We start from the raw sequence: 25,150 nt of genomic DNA on the forward strand, positions 1-25,150 counted from the left end.
TTCAGTATTCGGTAACAATTCAGTAAATTCAGTAAAATTCAAAAATTCAGTATCTTACTAATAATTCAAAATGCTATTGCAGGAAAAATTTAGCTAAGAAAATTTATTTGACCAAAAAAACCCCAAACACTTTCCACATCTCTCTCTCTCATGAAAAGTATGTTTTCACTATAGCTGAATATCAAAGATTACAGGTTTTATGGCGACTTCTTTTTTAATAAGCCATTATTATCATTATATTAGATAGTAAACTAAGTTTCAACAGCAACTTCCATTCCCAGCAACCACATTCACACAGAAATAGAGACGCTGACAGGTTCCGTTGTTGAAAAGGTTTAAGAACAACGATGCCTGTAAAACACTTTCTGCCAGAGAGACGGAATAAATGATATTGGACTCCACACACACATTGGGACTTCCAAGAAAGAAAAATAAAACCCTGCGGGATTTATGAACTTGCCCGTATATCGCAGTCCTTTCACCCCTTTGTACTTCCTCTAATCTGCTCCAAACAAAAAGTGTATCTGTTCCAGGAAGTCCTGACAAGCTTTGCAGAATGACACTCTAAATCATATCACTAATTCATTACACGCTACCTACCCGAACCCTCATGTAACGTTGACAGAGTTGTATTTAATGAGAGCAATGTTTCAAAAACTATTGCATCTTTGTCAGCTTTCCAACCAAAAGAACAATCCAAAGCACAAAAACTAAATCATCAGCAGAGCTCTATACTACACTATAATAGATCATTTTCAAAGCTGTGATGCTTCAACTGGGGGGACTATGTTTTAGGCACAGCCTACAACCCAATTTAACACAAAAGATAATGCTAACGCTGTCTTTGGTAAAGTTTATCTTGGGGGAAAAAAATAGTTAGAAATTATCAGGACAGGTGTAGAAAAACATTTTCATTTCCAAAGTACATTCTCCTTCATATAATACTGAATTAGGTTTCATGATACGTATCCCAATGGGATGCGGAATCAACATCTCTCCAATACAGAAGATGCATGAAAAAAGCCACGTAAGCAATCCTGGAGTTCTACAGAAACATTCCACTTAGTCATTTCTCTTCTCTCTTCTTCAATTCACTGGTATTTCAGAAACTAGTATTAAATAATGACTTATTTAATGCACACGCAGTTCAAAAACCCACACAACTGCAGAAGAGGAACTTTTGTTTGCACCTTGCTGCATCCGCCACAGATGAAGCGACGCCTCCAAGGTACCTTTCCCCGTACATTTCCCCACAACCATTTCCAGCCAGAAGTTCTCAGTAACTAACTGTTTGCTGAAAGAGGTACCTGAAAAGAAATGTCTAGGCTCCTACAAAATAAAACAGGATAACTTCTCTTAATGGTTTCACTGGGCGTGAGATGCTGATCACATACTTCTTCCAACAGCATATTCAGGGCTGGTACCGGCAGCAGGTTATCATTATCAGTACTGCACCATCACATGGAGCATTCAAATACAAGTATTTAAATATTATAACCCCATCACTCGAAGCTTTATATTCTCTCCAATGCTCAGTTTACACAAGGAGGCTGAAAACAAAAAAGAAAAAGAGCCAACTTACAAGAGGGGAATTTCAACAATGAGCTGGATGAGGCAACACAGCAACTCTTCGATGAGGTCTTCGCACTCTGTTCCTGAAATGAAGCAAACACAAGGTTTTCTGTATTTTCAAATACCAAAAGAAAGCAAAGATTTAAACACATAGATCCAGACCATCAATATTTTAATTAAGGAAAAACACTAAAAGAAAAATTCTACCTGTTTAAGGAGATGGCACTCTCTCTGAAATAGAAGGCGCTCAGGATTATTGCCAGAGAAAATGGTGATGCTAAGCCTTTTATATATTAAACAAATAACTAATAACAATTGGATAAATTAAATGAGATGTTGGTATTGTAGGAATATGCTAATATTGAGCACATCAAGCTTTACTTTACCATTTCCCTAAGTTCATATTACATGGGGTTGTTCCTAAAAGATTAACTCATCACTAGAGACTTCTCACTGATCCACAGTTCAAGTCTCCTCGCAAAATTCCCTTCACTTCACATGTTTTCCCACCGTTTTTTTAATCCCAAATTAAGAATAAGTCAAGACAGACAGAAAACACAGCTTCATTTATCTAACATACACTGAACAATATTCTAAATTGGGACCTGTCAAATGAATGCAGTCTGCTGTACACATCACTGCTGCTCTTGAGCACATAAATCTACACACTATTTTTTCCATGAATACACATTTATTTATTGAAGAGGTTTTACAAATTCCAGTGACGAGTCAGAATTCACGAATTTCCAAAGTGCATTTTAAACAAACAGATATTTTCTACTCATGATGCGACAAAATGCACAGAATGATTAAAAATTATTTTTTAAATGCAACTAAGCAGTAAACCTGATAATATTTTACATCAGCACTGTGATCTTGGCTCATTAGGATTTTTTATGCTTTCAAACTAAAATTATAGAGAGAAACCTACAGCACAAAGCAGTGTAGAGGTTTATAGTGCTGAATGCCCTAAAAGCAGGCGTAGTTTTTCCTCTCTGCATTACCCGATAGGCATTACAGCATCGTAGCACAATCATTACCCAAATGCTTATTTATTTTGAATTTTCAAATAAATACGTCCTGCAATAAACACAACATTACAGCCAGGTTATGACGGTGTTACTCTGTTTAAATCAAGTCTGTTCTTAAATCCAGAACTCAATTTTAAGAAGCACCCCAAAGGGAATATTCACAATAAAGCAAAATTATTTCTTTCCACAATCGGTTTATTAAAAACACATTAAAAATTGTCACCTAGTGAACTGCACATTCTAAAGGAAATCAGTTTTTTATCACGGAAACATGGTTTCCTTTATATAGAATCCCCCATGAGTAACACAATGCAGCTCCTGTTAGTAAAAACGAAGCACTGTTCGGAGTATTTAACCTTAGACAGAAACTACTGCCAATAACGAAGCCCAGATAACATATTCTCAAGTAACTTGAACGTGACAGTTTCCTAAAGTTTTTTGAATCTAGAAGACGCTTATTGAGCAATTACCCAAAAGGTACCTCATTTTTCTCTTGACGATTGAGGAAAGGGAGGAGGAGAGAAGAACAAGGATGAAAAAACAGTAAAGCGAGTGCACTTTAAGAATATAAATTTCTTCCACCATGCTATATACACAAATCATTTGAAGAGAGAATAATGTTACCTGAATATAAAAGAGGGCTTTTCCCCCCCCACACACTATATTCCAAATAAAGCAAGAAAATATTAGGTGAGCACAATCACGTAGAATGGAAGATGTTAGTCTTTCCTGCTCTGTTCTCAAGCTATTTTTCTTAAAAAAAAAAAAAAAAAAAAGCTTAATTGCTGTAATCAATGTCATTCAGCTACAATAATTAATGTATCCTTTTCCCCATTGGGGCGCAGGCATTCTTGTTTAATTCTTGTCTTGTCAAGACAATGAGGCGGACGCATGCCAAATCTATAACGTGAGAGAGAGCTATAAACACGGAACACTATGTGTTTTCATAAACAATGCCTTTCTCAATAGCAGGATAGAGACAATACACACAATGCTCATTCACATTAATAGATCACATAAGTTGGATCAAAGACACGTGTAAAGCCTCGGGGAAAAATAAGTAAAGGGTAAATCTGTGCAGATAAGATTAGAGCAGAATCGCAGAGAGAGGTGCATCTTCAAAACTCAGTCCCACTACACAAGGAACTGCAAACACCGTTTTTAAAATGTCCAGATATGCTGAAGCACAATTATTCATCAGCCACATTTAAGTCCTCAAACATGTGGATTACTCGCATTATGGGTTTTTTTGAAGGAGTTTTGTTTTGGGGGGGTTTTTTTTGGGTTGTTTTTTTTTTTTCAGGTTTTGGGGTTTAATTTTACATTAAAAAATAATACTTAGTAATATTTAATGGCTTATCCAGGAGACTCCACTTCTAGTAAAACCAGCCCAGCTCCATCCTTGGCCAGGATACAGCATCTAACACAGACAGTAAGTCTTTCTTCTCAAGAACCTAACTACTATGTTGCCACGACCTGGTCTGAGCTGCTGTTTTATTAACCCAATATTAATAAAATATACAGGCATAGCAACACCTTATATATGACTTCTTTTTCTGCCCTGTTGCTCCTACAGATAGGATAGAACCTGGACACCAGTGATGAAATAATTCATTAATTGTAAAAGACTACCTAAAACCTCATTCATTCAGTTCATCACACAACCAGCAGGCTTAAAGCTTCTTTGGGTTTTGTGGTTTCATCTTCAGCTCTGAGGACTCTCAAATGCTCCCAACTTTCCCTTAATAGCGTTAATACTAAGCACATAAACTAATTGCCATCCCTTATTTCCTTTATATGATAGCTGAGCACTCATTAAATCGTTTAAGGGCTGCAGTAAATGTACTGTTATTTATTCCCTCCTCTATGTCCTCTTATTTGTGATAATAGACCAAATAGAGTCAGGGAATAGGTCAAATGAACTGATGGTTTGATTTAGAATATAATACGCAGCATATGCCCATCTCTCACACCTCTGAATAATACAGTTAAAGACCGTGCAGAAATTATGGGATACAGACAGTGGAAGCCTCACCAAAAGGTGAATGATCTGTGTTAGCAAGATTAACTCCAGCTTCAGATCAGCATATGCCAAGTTTAGGATTTATCAATATTAGGAATTTTTAGCTGAATCTTAAAGCATATGGTTTAAGTTTCGAAAAGGATTTTCCTACCATCAGAACTGTGCAATATCCTCCGAAGTTGTACGCAAATTCCCAATTACAGATGAAGAGGCAAAGGTTGAACTTCCTGGGCTAAACAACCATCTGAAAACTGTCAAAAGGAACAAACGTCTTCTAATAGTCTGACTATTCTTGAAGGAAACCAAACAACAGTGCTGTAGCAGGGACTCGATCCTGTGCGATTTATTCATTACAACTTTATAATGTTAGGCTACAACATCCTGACACTTTGCAAAATGAAAAACCGCAATAATCACATATTCATAGAATGGTTTAGAGTTGGAAAGGACCTTGAAGATCGTTGAGTTCCAACCCCCCTGCCATAGGCAGGGACACCTCCCACTAGACCAGGTTGCCCAAGGCCACGTCCAGCCTGGCCTTCAACACCTCCAGGGATGGGGCCTCAACAACCTCTCTGGGCAACCTGTGCCAGTACCTCACCACCCTCAAAGTGAAAAACTTCTTCCTAATGTTTAATCTAAACCTGCCCTCTTCCAGTTTAAAGCCATTCCCCCTTGTCCTATCACTACGTGCCCTAGTAAAAAGTCCTTCCCCAGCTCTCCTGTAGACCCCCTTTAGGGACTGGAAGGCCGCAATAAGATCTCCCCGGAGCCTTCTCTTCTCCAGGCTGAACAGCCCCAACTCTCTCAGCCTCTCCTCACAGGAGAGGTGCTCCAGCCCTCGGATCATCCTCGTGGCTCTCCTCTGGACATGCTCCAGCAGGTCCATGTCCTTCTTATGTTGGGGACTCCAGAGCTGGAGGCAGTACTCCAGGTGGGGTCTGACGAGAGTGGAGTAGAGGGGCAGAATCACCTCCTTTGACCTGCTGGCCACACTTCTTCTGATGCAGCCCAGGATACGGTTGGCCTTCTGGGCTGCGATCGCACACTGCCGGCTCATGTTGAGCTTCTCATCAATCAGCACCCCCAGGGCCTTCTCCTCAGGGCTGCTCTCCAGCCCTTCCCCACCCAGCCTGGGTTTGTGCTTGGGATTGCCCCAACCCAGCTGTAGAACCTTACACTTGGCCTGGTTGAACTGCATGAGGTTGGCTTGGGCCCACCTCTCCAGGTCCCTCTGGATGGCATCCCTCCCCTCCAGCATGTGATATTATAGAATCATAGAATGGCTTAGGTTGGAAGGGACCTCGAAGATCATCCAATTCCAACCACCCTGCCATGGGCAGGGACACCTCCCACCAGACCAGGTTGCCCAAAGCCCCGTCCAACCTGGCCTTGAACACCTCCAGGGATGGGGCAGCCACAGCTGCTCTGGGCAACCTGCGCCAGGGGCTCACCATCCTCACAGGAAAGAATTTCTTCCTCGTATCTTACCTGAATCTCCCTTCTTCTAGTTTGAAGCCATTCCCCCTCATCCTATCACTACATGCCCTTGAAAAAAGTCCCTCCCCATCTTTCTTGTAGGCCCCCTTCAGATTCTGGAAAGCTGCTATAAGGTCTCCCCAGAGCCTCCTCTTCTCCAGGCTGAACACCCCCAACTCTCCCAGCCTGTCCTCACAGCAGAGGGGCTCCAGCCCTCGGAGCATCTTTGTGGCCTCCTCTGGACCCACTCCAACCGGTCTATGTCTTTCTGATGTTGAGAGTTCTAGAGCTGGACACAATATTCCAGGTGGGGTCTCCCCAGAGTGCAGCAGAGGGGCAGAATCCCCTCCCTCGCCCTGCTGGCCATACTGCTGGGGATCCAGCCCAGGATATGGTTCACATTGCCGGCACATTGCCGGCTCATGTTGAGTTTCTTATCCACCAACACCCCCACGTCCTTCTCCTCCGGGTTGCTTTCTGTCCATTCCCCACCCAGCCTGGATTTGTGCATAGGATTTTCCCAGCCCTCCTGCAGGACCTTACACTTGGCCTTATTGAACTTCACGAGGTTTGCAGAGACTCACCTCTCCAGCCTGTCCAAAGCACAACTGCACAGCTTGCTTCTGCGCTTAAAGCACAGTCTCGCAGGGAAAAGAGCAAATGGGACATTCAGAAAGAGGGAAAGCGCATGAACTGCAAAATCTGGGAGGAGAATTTTTCCAGATAAGCCAGTTATAAAAATGCTAACCAAACAATAGCAGCTATGCTATGCATAACCTATTAAGATACAAGACAAATTGCTGAGTAGCCAGTGATAAGGATATTTTCCATACATCATTACTGTCATACACTATAAGTTTCTGCCTGACAGTGAATATGGCACAGCGGCCCTGATGCTCTGACCAACCGCAGCGTGAGCAGCCCAAAGTGCTGGCACCAGTTATGCACACTGAGTCCCCAGGTGCTATATTTAAACTCAGAACACGGTACTGGGATATATTCTCCCACTAGAAGGAAAAAAAAAAAAAAAAGTGATGCTTATAGTTTAAATAGGGAAACAAACACCTCCACGCAGTGATTTAAGATGATCCTGAAAAGAACGGTTACCCTTTAAACTGAACAAGGCATAAACAGATCATAGGAGAGAGAGGTTGTGTTGTTGGTTGTACTGTTCTTTACAGTAACTACTCACCAGCTATTTATTATGAAAATACGCAAACAATACTTCAGAATTCAGATACCATATTAAGGCCTTTATCCACCTATATAGATATTTTAATTACATTATATCATTAATATAATGATGTATTGTACAAGGTTTGTTTCATCATGCTCGATATTGAAAAACAGTAAAATAATATCAAGCTCTGGGCAACGAAAAGACAGCAAGGACAACTAAGAACAAAATTTTTTAAAAGCATGGTCACCAAAGATGGTGTTAAGTATGCAAAACCTTAGTAAAAGTACTAATAAATCTGTGTAAACTTCACAAGAGCAAGGCATGCTCTACTTTCCAAAAAATAAAAGAAATATTCAAGAAAGCTACACTTAATGATGAAAATACAAAAAAAAAACATGTCATCTTTTTCTGCTCACTTAATTACGCCCCAACACAACAGCATGTTACTACAGTCTGTTAATTATGCTACACTTTTCCTATAACTAAGTATAAAAGCTACAGGAGGCATTCACTTTCTTATTATACTCTCTATATATTTTAAAAATCCTATGTGAATATTTGTTAGGAGCAAAACAAACGATGGCTATGTAAAGGCAGCACATTATGAACCTCAACACCTTGAAGAAGGTTATAAAAGCCATCTCCGAGTGGAGACCTGAGTTGAAAGCAGCAGTGGACTGGAGCCCCGGCTGAGCGGGGAGAGCCGAGGAGGAGGAGGAGCAGCAGCTCATTTCCTGCCTCCATCCCCTGCTCTCACCAGCAGACCACACACAATTACCTTCCTAATCAAGAACATCCAGCGAACAATCTGCTCAAAGATAATTGCTAACTACATTTGCCATCAATATGCACAGAATTATCGCTAATAAACGTCACTGTGAATTACAGTTGAGTGCTACTAGACATGGTATAAACATGGATCTACCCCAGTGACAAGAATCACTTTTCACACCACGCTGCGAGGAACTCCCAGTGCAAGGAATAAAGATCGCAGGGGTTCAAGCTAACAAAACGTCTCAGCGTTTCCGTCCATTCTACTGTGCTACACTAAACCACTGAAGCAAAAGGTGGGCAATTTTTTTATCCCAAGTACAAACCCATCGGCAATCTGCAGTGATAGCTTATTACAAGCAGGTGTTACTCTCTAACACATCCGTCAGCTGACTTCATTCTTGGAGATTACTCATCACAGTTTAAATACATTAAACCATTTCAACATAGAATTGTCTGGGTTGGAAGGGACTTTTAAGATCGAGTCCAACCATCAACCTAACACTGCCAAGTCCACCACTAAACCATGTCCCTCAGCACCACATCTGCCCATCTTTTAAACGCCTCCAGGGATGACGACTCCAGCACTTCCCTCAGCAGCCTGATCCAATGCTTGATAACCTTTTTGTTGAATAAATTTTTCCTAACATCCATCCTAAACCTCCCCTGGTGCAACTTGAGGCCATGTCCTCTTGTTACTTGTGAGAAGAGTCCGACCCCCACCTGGCTACACCCTCCTTTCAAATAGTTGGAGAGAATAAGAAGGTCTCCCCTCAGCCTCCTTTTCTCCAGCCTGAACACCCACAGGTCCCTCAGCCGCTCCTCATCAGACATGTGCTCCAGACCCCTCACCAGCTCCACTGCCCTTCTCTGGACACACTCCAGCACCTCAATGGCTTTCCTGTTGTAAGAGGCCCAAAACTGAGCACAGCACTCAAGACGGGGCCTCACCAGTGCCCGAGTCCGGAGGAAGTAGTATTTGAACCAGACCAGAAGTCTGATTTCCCAGAGCAACGGCAGGCACCAAGGACTTAAACAGATTTTAATGAACAGGTTTCACTATTCAATGAGCAAGCAGCTATCAGGCATTCTCAACGCGTGTCCTCACCAGACTGACTGTTGAGGGAAGTCCGCGTTCAGATACTTTGGGTTGTTCTTCCCTAACCCGCTCGCGCTGGATTCGCATTCTGATACCAGTCCTTTTTGCCAGACCATTTTTGGCTTTATGCAATAAACAAGAGGCGATTACAAACTCAACAGCAGCTTTACAACAAAGCAAAGGAAATCAAGGGCCAGCGTTATCCATCACGTGTTCTGCAAGAGCATCTTGATGTGGCACTACACAGAGATTTGTGGCAGGCAGCTTTACGACTTCCTTTTTGCTGTAATCAAATTGATTTTGAACACATTCACATTAGTCACATTCAAAAAGAAGGACCTGATAAGCAGGACGAGAAGAGGGAGATTATTTGAGCATCTTCCCCTGCCATCTTTCATCTTGTGTAATACGTGCTCCACTTCCTAGAGATGCATTTATTTTTGAAAAATTTGGCTAAATTCTTTTGACTTTTCCTGTACTCTTGTATAAACTACCACCCACTAATTAAATTTTAGCAGTTGCCTTTTCAACAGATCAGTTCTAAGCATAGTACTGTGATCTTCCCTCACTAGATTCCCCAAAATTGCATTAATTCCACTCCCTGGCTGCTGTCAGTTTATGAAACATACATGAAAAGAAACACTAAATAACTGCAACATCACCATTCCTACAGCACTATGTGGTCAGCTTCACCCCAATTCAATTCTCTTCTTCTGAAGAGGACCGTTACCACCTTTCAAACTGCATGAAAATGACTAAAGCGAAGGTAGGTCTACAACATCACTTCTGATCAACTGTTTAAAAAAATGCCAAATTAAGTTTGTAAATAAATGACAGTGTTAAATTTAAGACAAATCTTAAAAAAAAAAAAAAAATAAACCAAACAACTTAAACCCTGCTCTACAAGAGGTCTATTTTGCTGTAACTACCTGTAACATGCTAGCAGCTTGTTAATAAATGTTTAATTATGTTAACAGTAAATATGTTATTAAAACAGTAAATATGTTATTAAAAGCTCTCATTACATTTTGAAGGTGTTCTCTTTGACATGTAAGATGTTTACACCAAATTACTTCAGACCCCTGTCGTGGTTTAGGCCGTGGTTAGGACAACCCCAAAGGAAGTCAGTCAGTTTTACTACTGACAACATACTTTCAATCTCTCAGGTTTTTGTCCTGAATAGTAAATATGTTGTATGTAACCTCACTGGTACTTCATTTGTAGTTTTAAAGCAAAAGTTTGGGATTATCAGTCTTAACAAAGCAAAGAATCATAGATTAATTTAGGTTTAAAGATCACCAAGTCCAACCATTAGCCGAACATTACCAAGTTCCCCACTAAACCACATCCCTAACTCCCACATCTACAAACATCAGAACTTTTCAGTTTCTTAGGGGCTATTTGTTTCACTAGCGCTAGTGTACACCTACCGTATGAGCCTGGTGCTTTCTCCTCATAAGTAAAATGAAGTTGCAGCTCCTCTTCTGACATTTGACTGATGAACGCTTTCAACAAACAGCAAATAATAAACAGTGCATTGTGAGCTTGCCAAATAAAGAGGTGGCTAGAAAAGAAGCAGAAACAAACAAGAATCAGTAATGCTTAACCTGCGACCATGCATCAAAAACCACAAGAAAAAAAATACACCAGAGTAGACAAAGGGGTTCCTACAGTTGAAGGAAGGAAAAGCCAAAGTGATTAAGCAGGGAATCTTCCGTTGATACTACCGTAAACAAACTGGAAACCTATTTAAAAGTAGTATTTTTTGCTTCCCCCAAGAGAATTATAGAATGGTTTAGGTTGGAAGGGACCTTAAATATCAGCCAGTTCGGACCACCCTGCCATGGGCAGGGACACCTCCCACCAGCCCAGGTTGCTCCAAGCCCCGTCCAACCTGGCCTTGAACACCTCCAGGGATGGGGTAGCCACAGCTGCTCTGGGCAACCTGCGCCAGTGCCTCACCACCCTCAAAGTGAAAAATTTATTCCCAATATCTCATCTAAATCTCCCTTCTTCCAGTTTGAAGTCATTCCCCCTTGTCCGATCACTACATGCCCTTGTAAAAAGTCCTTCTCCAGCCTTCTTGTAGGCCCTCTAATGGAAAGCTGCTATAAGGTCTCCCCAGAGCCTTCTCTTCTCCAGGCTGAACACCCCCAAATCTCTCAGCCTGTCCTCACAGTGAAGGGCCTCCAGCCCTTGGAGCATCTTTGTGGCCTCCTCTGGTCCCACTCCAACAGGTCCATGTCCTATGTTGGGTGCTCCAGAGCTGGACACAATATTCCAGGTGGGGTCTCCCCAGAGCAGAGGGACAGAATCCCCTCCTTCACCCTGCTGGCCACGCTGCTGGGGATGCAGCCCAGGATGCGGGTGGCTTTCTGGGCTGTGATTGCGCATTGCTGGCTCATGTTGAGTTTCTCATCCACCAATACAGCAGAAGACCATCTTATTCCTAGCTATGTTTGTATCGTTAAAACACCACAGTTGCCAGACGTACCACTCTTGCAACAGCTCACCAGATGGCTCAGAATACTTCTAAAGGCTTCTAGATACTATGGACTCAAACCACCCAGACATTTGAGTTTTTCCTACAGCTTCCTAAAGCTACTCTGGATGCCTGAACTTTAGCGCTTTTCCTGGTCAAGCAGCCTTCAGATGACCGTAAGCATTTACAGACTTCAGGAACATAAGGTAGCAAGATTCTTCTATGCAAAATACAGATATTTTCGAAGCTTTCTGAATGCAAGGGGAATATAGCTTTGTTATGTCTTCTTGAGTCCCAATAAGCAACTGCTGGGAATCCCATACAGCAGCATAGTCAAGCTCTTGCTTGAAGCTGTATTTTCAAGGTATTTTTTGATTGAAGCAGCAGGAGCTATCCAGGCAGGAATAACTTATCCAGATACAAGCCAAAAGGTTAAGGGCAGTCCTGGGAGCAAGGAGGCATTAAAAAGAAAGTCTTCCTTTCTGAAGGCCCAGATCTGATGAGAGCTGGACATTTGACTATGGGTGTGGGGGAACAATTACAGAAAGTTTCCTGGAAAAACTATACACGTGCTGCACACGTAACCTCTTGGAGTTCTTTCCTACAGCTGAAAGGGGCAAGCAAAACCAATGGCAGGTGCATGATTTGAAAGCAATGTCTCTATATAGAAGTCTGTGTTCAAATCCAAGCCAATTTCAAATATTTCCAAGAAAAAATACCGGTCCATACATTAAGATTTAGCTAAAAAGGTCAGGTGATGTTTACACAGCTCTAAACCAGTAGGAACCAGAAGTTACACCACTTGTACACAAACATGTTTCTGTAACACACAGAGGATGAATATACAGACTTCTTTTTCCCCAGCAACCTATTTACCTATTACACTTAATCTTCTGTGTTTTGACAAGTACTAGATACTTGTTCTGTTTCAAACAACAATTACAGATAATTTTAAGTTTTGGTCTGTGATCATGTTAACTAGCAAAGTAAAAAAAAAAAAATCAAGAGCTAGTGGCAAAAGCAACATTTTAGAAGTGAAATGGCACACACACAGCTTTTTTCCAGGTACTTACTTTTGACATTCTGCTGAAATTTTTAACTCTTTGGTTCTAGAAAGAAAGACTTTAATCAACGACCCAAGGTTTCCTGTTCGAGGATTCTTCTCAACTACATGAGGAAAAATAAGATATGATTATATAGCATGCATAACTCGACACTATTTAGTTCAAACAATATAGAGAATGAAACCAAATTTCAATGTCTTAACTATTTCTACATGCCTGTTCTTCTGTACAGCTGCTGTTTTTCTTTTAAGATTCTCCAGTATATGCTTTACTACTCCATAATTGTTCTCTAAACGTACTTTTCATCCCAGATTTAAAATGTCCCAAATGCAGAGCTCATACTGCTTCCTTTTCAAGACTTGTTACAGCACAATTGTCTTCTGTCAGAAAACTAGGCAGATTTTCACAACTAGCTTTTACTTTCTTGAAACATCGATAACATCTATATTACCCCCCCTTTCATCCTCTGATTAGTTCTTTAACCTTAATGATCAGCTTTGAGGGCAGAGGAAAAAAAGAGGTAGTACGGATGGAGTTATTTGTTTTAAACCTTTCAGTCATTTCAAGTTCTACATAACAGTTAACGATGGAAGTTCATAAAAGTTTGGGATATATATAAACACACTCTTTACACTACTTTAATCCTACTAGTGGAACACCTACAATTAAGAGTTCATATTCTAAACACATGGATGCCGTTTCTTTTTTTTTTTTTTGATACACCACATGGAAAAAAGTTAAGATGTCACCATTTCTCACCTAAAGACTTGCAGACTGAGATTGTGGCTTCTTCCAAGAGCTTTAAGTCAGCACTAGGGCAGGGAGGAAAGAAAATAGAAATGGTTACACAAGCAATTAGGTTCCTGTACTCGAATTGAAAATTCATTACGAAACAATAGTAAAATTAAGTGCTTCATAGAAAAATTTTACCAATCCATCAGCTGGTTTACGCAGATATCAGAGACGCACAGAGTGGTTGAGGTGAGAAAGGACCTCTGAAGGTCATCTTGTCCAATCTCCCTGTTCAAGCAGGGCCACATACAGTCAGTCACCCAGGACCATGTCCGGGTGGCTTTTGAATATCTCCAAGGACAAGACTCCACAACCTCCCTCAGCAACTCATTCCAGTGCTCAGTCATCCTAGTACCAGGCAGTACAACATGCATTTGAAGTACAGTGACAATAAACCAGGAAACTAATATTCAAAAGCAAATTGTTTGTCAAATGAAATTATGTCACTACATCATTTGTGTTACTACTACCTTTGTGGCTTCAATCACAGAACTATAGCACACCAGGTTGGAAGGGACCTCAGGGATCATCTGGTCCAACCTTTAATGGTCCAATGCTGCCATTCTTAGCTTGATGCCACTGAAAATATACATAGAACAGCAGCCTACAGAAAGAATTTGATTTTTTACAGGAACTATCACATGAAATAAGATCTTTTTAAAAAGCATAAATTAAAGAATCCTCAACCTGACATTTAACCTCTAGCTAAGGACCACTTTCCTTTAACTGATGTTATTATATTAACGCAACAATCACATCAGATACACCAATTTTTTTTATAACTTCATACCTGTTGGTATGCCTCAACGAAAACCATCAGCTGAAAAGAACAATAAAGCACTAAAGCAGAACCTGCCAACAACCACTGAAAGTAAATATCACCTGCGTCAAACACATAGACATTTATATACTTCTATCACTACAAACCTACCAGCAGAGTAACTGATCCTTGAAAACAAAACAGAAGAATAGATGGGAAGTACATGTTTCCTTAAGGGGGGGGGACACGGACAAATAATAATCAGATGCCGCACTATGAAATATGAAGGTGTCCCAATATTAACACCTAAAGGGCAACCTGTTCCAGTGTCTTCACCACCCTCATCATAAAAAATTTCTTCCTTATATCTAGTCTGAATCTACCCTCTTTCATTTTAAAACCATTACCCTTTGTTCAAAGGCTACAGACCCTACTGCTCAGGATATCGGAGAAGGTTGTACAGCCTCTATACAGGCTCAATTAACATATAGTCTCACCTACACGAAAGGCAGCCCTTCTGAAGTTCCCCAAAACAAAAGTCAGTCAAAAAAACCCCAACAGTTCAAGGCTTGCAGGTATAACATGGTATGTTACAAAGGCTGAACAATTTCAGCGCTCATACAGCTACATCCTTGTAATTAAAGGTATGAAAATCACCATCCTCAGAATAAATGGGAAAATAGCAGTACAATGAAACCTGAATAGTAACTAAACCTACAGAAGTCAGTGATATGGCCTCCGTTCAAGCAGTCCTCTTCTATAAAAATATTACAAAACTTAATACTTCCATAATTAGATTGCCAAAGTCACTGTTGCTTCCTAAGCATTAAATTTTCTGATGAGTAACCTGATTTATATAAAAGCATCTGAAGACAAAAATGGCATGGTACCGCATGCACTCTCTGTTCCATCTGCTCAACTCCATCTTGACAACTACCTGCAGCTCTGCCAGCGACATTCTAAAAGGTAGTGGTGGGGGAAACAGTCCCCCTTCTTTCTGTTTTTAAATCTAGATGGTAATCCAGTTTGCAGCACAGTCCTAAGAACTGTTGCATCAACACAAGATTAACTGTGGTGCTGTGTGGGAAGCCCCTAAACCAGCTCCGCTGCTGAAAACCCGTGTGGAGCCATGCCTTTGGAAGCTGTTGAGTTTGTCTGAGCTGTGCCCAAACTCCTGAGCACCAGAAGGGGAGGTAAGGATAGTGGTAGAAACAGCAGCCAAAAGAATTATTTCAAAACTTTTCAATAGGAAATGCTTCAAGATAGAAACATCAGACAAATTAAAATTTAAGATGCCTGCAATTTTTCCTGTATATCAGAATAACTTACTGTGTAGAAAGCTGTCAGCAGAGACAGCTCTTCACCAACAGCTGGATATCCTAAGACAACTTTAGATTGGGCAGATTGGCCTTTTTTGATATCAAATATCAGCAACCTTTCCTCCCTTATAAATTGCTTTGCAACATAAGTTTCAGAACGAACAAACTTACACTTCCATGTATACTTTAAAAACATTAGACTTAGTCTCAAAGGTGGTCTTGTTTCAGCGCTGGAAACATGCAGAGTAATTAAAAACAAATGGTATAAAGCTACAAGACCCCTCCAACAACTACAGACAACACAGTTTTCTAGGTCTATATGAAACAAGGACTTTTTGCACCTTTTTTTAAAAAAAAAAAAAAAAAAAAAAAAACAACACAGTTCTAAATTTGTCCAGCTGGCTGCTTGTCATCAGGATGTATTCCTTCCTGCGAGCTGACAGGCAGGGTGAATATTATATTGGACACCGACTGACTAAAGAGTTCTTAGGTACTGAATAATTGCAATCCCACACAACATGACCCACCTCCCACTATCCAAAGATGCTGGGGACTTGCATAATACAGCCTGAGCGATTACTGTAATTGCTCCAGGATTTGAACATGTAGACATTCAGCTTTTAATTATGGTTCATTTCTCCCCTATTTTCTAAGCAGTTATGTTTTAAAGTACAGCATTCTTACAGTCTGTTTTTTCTTCCCTTTGAGTTACTAAAAAACACAAAAAGTCCTCAAACAAATTCTGCAGAGTTGCCTAATTTTTACAACGTCCAAGGATGAAGCAAACCAAGCAGGACCTTCAGATCTTCAGCAAAGCCTTTACCACTCGAGTCATTCTTTTTCCTACCAAAATTAAATTTAATACTTAAAAATTAACTACATCCCACTCCCCCTTACTCATACAACAAGAACGCAGAATTGAACTTTGCCATCTTCAAGACTCGGCAACAATATCTGCAAAATTTCAGTTCACGTAACAGAAGCAGCTAGTGAGAAGGAACTACAGCAGAACACTGTCTCAACACATACCCACAGAGTTCTTACACTGCACAGAAGTAACACTACTGCTACATTCCCAAGGATGGATTCATGGAGATAGTATGGTGGGGGGGTAGCTACATAAATAGCAGCCCATTCCCACATACCTGGGGCAAAGCGTAGCAGTGGCTTTCTTTCCTTCGCATTGCAGGAAAGGGACGCGGGAGACATGGAAAAACCTGTCTGCATATTTTTTTGCGCGTCGTGAAGACAGGAGATACATCACATTAACACTTAAGACAGAAAATGCCAGAGCTAAGATCCATAAGGTGGCACAAAAGAAATGCTACAACCAGCTATGGTACTGACTTCGCTCTATAATCCCTGTGGAGATGACATTTGGTTAATAAATTAATATAAGAATGGAAACCTAACGCTAAAACATCCATCCTTTCATTCATCCACAGAGCAGCACTGGTAGCATTCAAACTATTTTTCAGCACTAACAACAAGAGCAAGCACTGAGAGTGAAGCTGCTTCACTGTGCTGATCCCAAATAGAAGTTCCAATTCTCCCCAAAAACCTTCACCCAATAGAAGTTCCAATTCTCCCCAAAAACCTTCACCCCAGGAATACGGACTGCCTTGTTGCCAAACGTATGTGTATACGCATACATGTATATAGATATTTTAGGAGCTCGCTATTTGGGACAAAGAAAGCCCAAAATGCATTTCAGTTGATCCCCTTCAACATATTACACTTAATTGTAATGAAGTGCCTATGGGAGGATCCAGGAGAAAACAACCTTTCAGAAAAAAAAAGGAAAACATCCCACGCATTTTCCACTCTGCAATTTTATCTACCCAGAGCTGGGAAAATAAAAATTACACTTTTTCAGAGCTGAAAAGAAGCTTCTGAAAGACAGTATTTTCTAGAACACGTAAAAATAGAAGAGAGATTCATGAGGGATGGAGGAGTAAAATATCCCCTTGTCTGTGAGAATCGTCAGCACATTCTCAACAAGAAAAAGATTATCACTTTCTAGCAATAACCAAGCAGCAAGGTAAACAAACCCTTCCTACTGCCTGATGGCACTGCTGAGCATCACCAGGAGAAACCCAGGCACCCCAGTAACATCCAGCAAGCCCTACCATGGAGGAGACACCACTTTGTTGCGCTGGGTGTGTGAACATCTTCCAAACACCAGCTTCAGGCCACAGATCTTTAATATAATGATCACAGTGACCTGGGTGAGTCTGTACATGTAATCATGTATTTCAACCGGCACTACCTGACCTAAATCATTTAGTTTTGGGAAAGTAGTACACATCCCAATCATATTTATCAGCTCTACAATTTTCTGAGGCACGAGCAGAAGCCTGGCGTGGGGATTTCAAACGGGTTGCGAGCACTGGGGGAAACACTAAGGATCCAAAGGGAAGTACACTTAACTACACAGATTTGACTGACTCATTTAGATCCAAGCAAATGTGTGAGGTGTAGGATTGTTTCCCACACACACTAGGAAAAAAAGTCAGGCTTCACAGGAATTCCTGCCTCATCCTGTGATCTGGTGGCCAGCATTTTCTGGTCCCAGGTTGGACCAGATGATCCTTAATGTCCCTTCCAACCTGGCATTCTATGATTTTCAAAGTCCTTTATAGAAGCAAGAAATTATTTTATTTGCCCCCCCCCCCTTTTTTTTTTTTTTTTTTTTTTTACATAGATGGTAGGTCCACAGACTTCAGCAAAACTATAATTCATAGTAATTGTGAAATTTGCTTCCTGACAGCACGCTCTTCTTTAAAGAAATGGTTTTATCTTGTTTTGTTTTAAAGGCATCAAAACAGGAGAGGTTTTACAGTGGCAGTGATTATTGTCTTATAACAGCTCAATACAGCAAGCAGTAAGACTATTTTGCATACAAATTGTCACTACAAACCCATCTATACACAGGAAGCATCTGTGGGACACCAGGTATCATAAAGCAGCAGCAGAGGTAAAGAGCAATCAAGGGTAATCCCCCTCTGTAGGAAAGAGGACAGCACAACCGCTATGCCTATGTCACATAATAAGGACTCTGTACTAAGAAGGGGGAAGAAGAAATCAAAATCAAATTTAAACTTGCAAGCTCAAGTACTGCCCCTCTAATACCAGAGGTCACCTCTTTTTCCTGGTAGAGAGGTTCAATCCTTCAAACCTGTACTATCACATAAAAGCGGGAATTCGATGCATATGTGCCCACACAAACATGCAGGAACACTAACACAAGCCAAAATTGACTCTATATTTCACAGGAGCAAAAATGTTGAGTTATCTATCATATGTATAGGCGATAATAGTGAAATGGTATTCAGACAATACAAAATCTGTTTTGTTTTGCTCAAAGTGCTCTTCTATCATTTCATAAAAGGTCTTATGTCAAGTTTGGGGTTTTTTTATTTTGTTGGGATTTAATCACTTTGTATTTGTAGTTACTGACCATAGTACAAGGAGTTTCTTCATTGGCGAGTTAGTTTTCTGTAAGAAAGCGTCTTTTCAGTAGAGGTGGGGAAGAGTGGTACATTAAGGAGTCTACTGCTCAAAAAGATTTCATAGTTTTCATTGACTGCAGATTTTTATTTCTGGCTTCCTACTACAAGAGAGCCGGATTCTGTGCTGAGCTATTCTGGCATATATTGTAAAAAAACATTAGTTCCAAAAAGAAGATGAAAAAGAAAAAAGAAGGAAATAATCAGTGGAGTGGTCGAATTCAGTTGCCTTATTTTAAATGTACTAACAATCACTCCCATAGACTTCTGCAAAACTGTAATTAATAAAAGAGTTAATTCCTGACAGCAGTCATCTTTGAAGAACATGGTTTTATCTGCTTTTATTTTAAAGGCATCACAATACGAGAGGTTTCAAAGCAGCAGTCACTACTGTTAAAACATCTCAACATGGCAAGAGAAAGTATTCTGCATACAAACTGTAATTATAAACAAACCCATACCATGACATCTACCATTATTATGATAAGAATAAGGCCGAAACACCACAGCAGACAACTGCCCCCTCTAAAAAAGGGGGAGAAATAAAAAAAAGGGAGCAGCTTTCCTGACAAGTTCCCCCTCCCCAAGTAAAGCTTTTTTCTTTGCCACCAAATACAAAACAGGAGAATCAGCCCATTCAGTAAATTCATACTGTGGGAATGCTGACTTTAATGGACTAGTTGGAGGAAAGACGTCAAAGAATAAAAAGCTGCATATAATTTATTGTACCAATTTAAAAATGTACCATATTAAGGCAACATAAAAAAGTTGCACATTTTTATGTCTTTCCATTAAAGGCTCACGCACACTATTCTTGAATCAGCGACTCGTTAAAAACTCCGGGGAAGGAACAAAGCAGAACAGTAAATATTAAGCACATGATTTTCAGCAAGTTCTGTGTTAGTTAACTCTGTTTTACGTTTTCCATCAGGAAAGAATTGTAATACCACCGCGAAGGAGGAGGTTGAATTATTGGTAGCAACTCCTAGGAGAGCCAGACAAACACAGAGGTCTGCCTGAACCAAGAGCTAAGACTCCAAAGTAAACCTCACAGCTCTTGGTCATAACAACAACTCGAAAAGTCATCCAGAAAAGCTGTATTTTATTTTTCCAATATCCAAAAAGTACTCAGATTGATAGGTCAGCCACTTGAAATGCAGGAAGTGGCAGATTTAAGAGGTTTTATGTGATTTTAATTCAGCTCCCATGAGTCCATTCTGTGCAACAAATATGGATTTGTGAAGAAAAAAAAAAGAATACGTGTGAATTTAGACCACCAAGTACTTCCTAACGGCCGAAACCAGAAATTTCTCAGCAGACACTTCTGTAGCCCACAGGGATTTTAACTGCTCAGCACCCACGACCTGCTTTATGGAAGAGGAGATCACAGCACACCTTTCACAGCGAAAAGCACGAGGCAACCCAAAACGAAATTGCTGGTAGCTTTTCCTTTTTTACACATATATTAATTATCTCCTACCACTCCTAAATTGTGTAAGGCCCCAGTGGCTTTACCTGCCAAATACCCGAGACTTGCTCTGGCTGTTACTATCGCTCACACGGGGGGAGTGATGGACAGTGAGCGGGGATTCACCAGCAGCTCTTTTCTGGGTACTGATGGCTGATTCATAATCAGGGTTTGTGAATGCACAGACCAGAATTACTCCCACTCAAAATTCTCTCTTAATACTTGCTTAACTATTATGAAAATCAATGTTATGAAAGGAAGAGCAAACAGCCCGGAAAAGCAGAATATTACACTCCCAGCAGCCAGCTCTGCTTTGACCACACGCTTTCACGTTCATTTTTGGGTGGCACAGCAGGTTTGAGCAATCCCAACTTTCAGTCAAACAGTCTGCTGTGTCCCCCCCATAAAATCAATCCCTCATTGGGGCAGAATTGTTTTGCGGTGCCATGCTATGAATCACACTAGGGAATTACCTTGGCTGAAAAAAATAAATACTTTTTTGCTGTGTTGTTTTTCAGACTGATTAGTTCCTGATTAAACCCACAGCAGACCCAAATAAACACTAGAAGGGATAGTGAAAGGGCAAGAGCGTCTGGCATCAGTGCTGCTGACAGAAACACAGCGACTTCAGAGTCAGCAGCACTGGTATCTGGCAAACTTTATTCCTCCCTGCAAACTACCTTGTGTTCTTCGCAAGAAGAGATGTAAAAATTAACTGGACTGAAAAAATAAACCCAATAAAGATGACACGGCTGAGTAAAAGAGCATTGCTAAAGAACTATACACAGAACCACACAAAGAGAGATTAACATATACAATCAGGTAGGGGTGGGGACAGAAAGCAAAAAGAGAGAACCAGGAAGATGAGAAATGGATGAAGAGAGGAAGAGATCAACCAAACTGAAAGGGAACGGCAGAAAAGCAAAACAACGACAAAGAAAGAAAACCGTACAAAGCGCCAAGAACAGCGAAGCATAAGAAAATGAAGACAGACAGCAGAGCAAAGAAAGCGGTGCCATGAAAAGACCAGATACGGTATCACACCTTCATCTTTCTCAGAGCAGGAAGCCAGTAAGTAATTCACCAACTCGTAAACCAAGGCCCTGGGCTTCAGATTTTGGGGACTAAAAGACTACTGTCCCTCAGAAGATCCAACCCACTTTGGCAGCCCAAAAGATCTTCCTTCAGCAGCTGCGATCAGCAGCACCTGGACTAATTCGGAACAGCTTCTGTAAAGCAAAGTGCTATTCACATATTCCTCACCAGAGAGAAAACATACACCGAAAAGCGTTAAACACCCCACAAACTGTATTTATACACATAGATTCAAATTTCAGGGTGAATTTCAACAAGGTGAGTCTGTCAGGAGTCCATCACAGAGCAATCTACCCCAGCCCCACCACCTCCCACTGGGTTTTGGGTGGGTTTTTTGTTGTTCATTTGCTTTTCCTACTACCACACGTTCTCCTACTACTCTTTTCAAGTTTTTCTTCTCTCTCCCAACAGTACGTAGAACAGAAGTACATCTAAGGCAGCATGCAGAGAATATATCCCTTTTCTCCCTGGGGATCATATCAATCCCATCTTTGCAAAAATTCAAGGAAGTAAGATAGATTTTTTACTCTGAAGTATCACCAATTACCTCCATGGAAACAACACGCAGCGCTTATACGGCTCCCAATAACACTTGCTAGCAATCACCTACTACAAACACTAATTTTGCAACACACAATTGGAAAAAGTATAATTTGAAAAGAGAAGACAACTTTAAATTGTGTCCTGTTTGACAGGTGAAAACTGGCTCCTTTCCCCAACAGTCAAAAAATGGCATCTTGCTCCTCTCAAAAGTAAGACCTATGCTCAAGCCTCATTAAAACAAAACAGAGTTAACTTGATATTTCGCAAGCTTTCAATCTCAGAAATGAACATTGACCTCTATTGTTCGGTTTCTGCAGGCAAGGTTATCCGATTTAGACAATGGCTGAGGGTGCCGTGCAGCCAACATCGTCTGACATCATTTGTCAAATGGTTCTCTCAGGTAGATGCAACTTAATGGGAAATTTCTGTTTCCTTCCAATTATTAAGCTGCACAAAAGATGCCACTAAAAATATCTCTCTTCTAGCTGCCAGGCAAGAGCACCATCTGGTGTTCAACTAATTAAACTTTCAACCTGCTTTTTTGGATCAGGTTTTTTCTTTGGTTGGTTTTTTTAATTATGTTTCTTGTTTGGGGGGGGTTCTGTTTGGTTGTTTGTTGGGGTTTTTTTAAGCAAACTTACTCTGCACTGGATCTGACTATGAAAAAGGCACAAAAAAGCTGCAAAGCAAGCTAGGAAAAAAATCCTTTCCTTTGGTTGGTGGAGGGAGGAGCAGTAGAACAGCTGAAAGAAACTGCTGGGGTTTTACATATAACTATTTCCCCCTAAAAAAAAAAAGAACACAAACAAGGCAGTATTATATGACTTCTTAGAATATTGTCCATCTTGTTAGTCCATAGTAGGCTGTAAGTAATTCTTGCATCTTAGAGAAAAAACTACTGCTCCCTCATCCACTGCCAATTATGTACCGCTCCTTATGAGCTTTACAACCCTTCATAACACCATATCTTCTTGCTGCCCTCTGGCTATTCTCTCCATGGAGAATCTTTAAGGTCCCTTCCAACTCTCACCGTTATATGAAGCCAAAATCCTTCTTCCTCTTCACTCTATAGAAAAATAACACCTAGTAAATGCCTCCCAGGTTTTGGGTTGTTTTTTGTTTTTGTTTTTTTTACATTAACCATTTTTCCTCCCAGTTGTGTGACCTGTCACTTACTCACTGGCAGTCTAGTATCAGACAGTATCTACCAGATCTGCTCCTAACTGTTATGAAAATAAACGTGTCTCTGCCTTTCAGAAGCTACTGTACATAAGACACAGCACAGAGATAAGTCATGTAACAGGTAAACTATATCTCACTACAAATCGTGTTCCACTCTTCATTCCATCACTAATTTATATTCAAGGTTCGAAAGCTCAGAGTAGTCAAATCTGCACTGGTTTTTCACCTTCTGAAAAAAAAGGAACCAATGACCTTTGACTGCCATTCATTTTGACAGGAGCTCTGTTTCAACACAAAAAAAATAAAAATATGCCAATAAAATTGGCCGGACCAGCTCTCAAACATGTTTCCAATTTGTTAAAAATTAAAAGTGTTCCCAATTTTAGCAGTAACACATTGTGGCCTATTTAAACCTGTTACACAAGTGGTTAGATATAGTCCGTTATGACTCTTTATGAAAAAGCGAGATCCTTCACAAGGAAACGCTGCTAGTAATAAAGGGGGCAATAAGACATTAATCTGACAGAAAAGTACCAGGTCACACTGTAAACTGTAAGAACAGCTTAAGAGTATTAAGTAATACCAAATTTTTCTTATAAGACTGCTAATCGATACACAAGCGAATGAATTTTGCAACGGACTTGGGTTAACAGTATCTATTATATCTATGTTTCTGAGATGTGCTATGGATCCTTGCAAAAATATTAATCCTGTTTATATCTACACCACCTTCTAGAGTGAAAAGACATGCAAAACTTGAATTTTAGACATGCAAAAGACATGCAAAACTTGAATTATTTTTTTTTTTTTGAGACAATATGCCAAGCTTCTTTTTAAAATGTAAAATAGCAGGGGGAAAAAGCCATCCAGACTAAGAAAATCAACAGTTAACCTACAATTAAGTTATGGAAGATGTACAATTTACTGGAAGTTGAGAGGAAACATTATGCATTGGGAGTCTTCAGCAACTCCAGAAACAACAGAGGCTTTCTCAAAAGAAGTAAAAAAGAAAGCACCCCAAAACAACAACAGCAACGATAAAAACCCCAAACCAAAAGAAATAAAGGAAATCTCCCCCCAACACTACAAACCCTACTTCTGATCTTTCCCAGCTACCAGGAAAATGAGTATCGATTACAGCGATTATGAAGACAGGAACCCACAGGAATGGAAGAGGTGGTGGAAAGAGCTTCCAAAATTAGAAACAACGGTCCATTTTACATAGGCATTTATTCCTCTGCTACCTAAACCAGGAATAATTAACATAACCACTCATTTGCTTTCAGATTTGTCACTTTTATAAATATCGTATCAAAGTTTAATTCTTCAACAAGCACCCTCTTACCTGTTTGTTGGAGTGGTAAAGCTAAAGGACAGCAGCTGATTCCAGAATGGGTCGTTCTCGGAGATGGGCTCTGCTCCTGATAATTTTTTCAAGTACTCATTTTCTGGAAGCTCACTGATGCTGCTGCTATTTGCTCCCATCTTCTTTATGTGGCAAATCTCTTTCTAGATTTTAATTTCTTCACGGAAAAAAAAAAAAAAAAGAAAAAAGAAGAGAGAAACATTTAAAGTCTTTTGTACAAATAAGGAACATGCAGACCCTAAATTAGCTATCAGTAAAGCTTTACTTCACTACCTTAAACAATTACTGAAATGTAGAAAACAGGCGCATGGGAAGGCATTAAAAAGATCTTCTTTCAACAAACTTAAGACAGTAACATCTTCATCCAAGGAAGTTAAATGTTACTGTGTATACACTTCCATCATCATCTCACTTG

At 40.3% G+C, this 25,150-nt stretch overlaps 1 protein-coding gene across 3 annotated transcripts in view; it reads right to left on the minus strand.

Annotated features, from left to right (window-relative positions):
- The window catches only part of DYM (dymeclin), a 244,951-nt gene extending 220,064 nt beyond the window's left edge, over positions 1 to 24,887 (minus strand). For all 3 annotated transcript variants that reach the window (XM_082497723.1, XM_082497722.1, XM_082497724.1), the window contains exons 1-5: positions 24,715 to 24,887; positions 13,461 to 13,513; positions 12,711 to 12,804; positions 10,586 to 10,719; positions 1,583 to 1,655 (exon numbers count right to left, since the gene is read on the minus strand). In XM_082497723.1, the coding sequence (XP_082353849.1) occupies positions 1,583 to 1,655; positions 10,586 to 10,719; positions 12,711 to 12,804; positions 13,461 to 13,513; positions 24,715 to 24,854 (494 nt within the window). In that variant the 5' untranslated portion in view covers positions 24,855 to 24,887. The remainder of the gene's footprint in view (positions 1 to 1,582; positions 1,656 to 10,585; positions 10,720 to 12,710; positions 12,805 to 13,460; positions 13,514 to 24,714) is intronic.
- Positions 24,888 to 25,150: the final 263 nt, after the last annotated feature.

The sequence above is a fragment of the Vanellus vanellus genome (assembly GCF_965231255.1).
Source record: "Vanellus vanellus genome assembly, chromosome: Z".
Lineage (NCBI taxonomy): Eukaryota > Metazoa > Chordata > Aves > Charadriiformes > Charadriidae > Vanellus > Vanellus vanellus.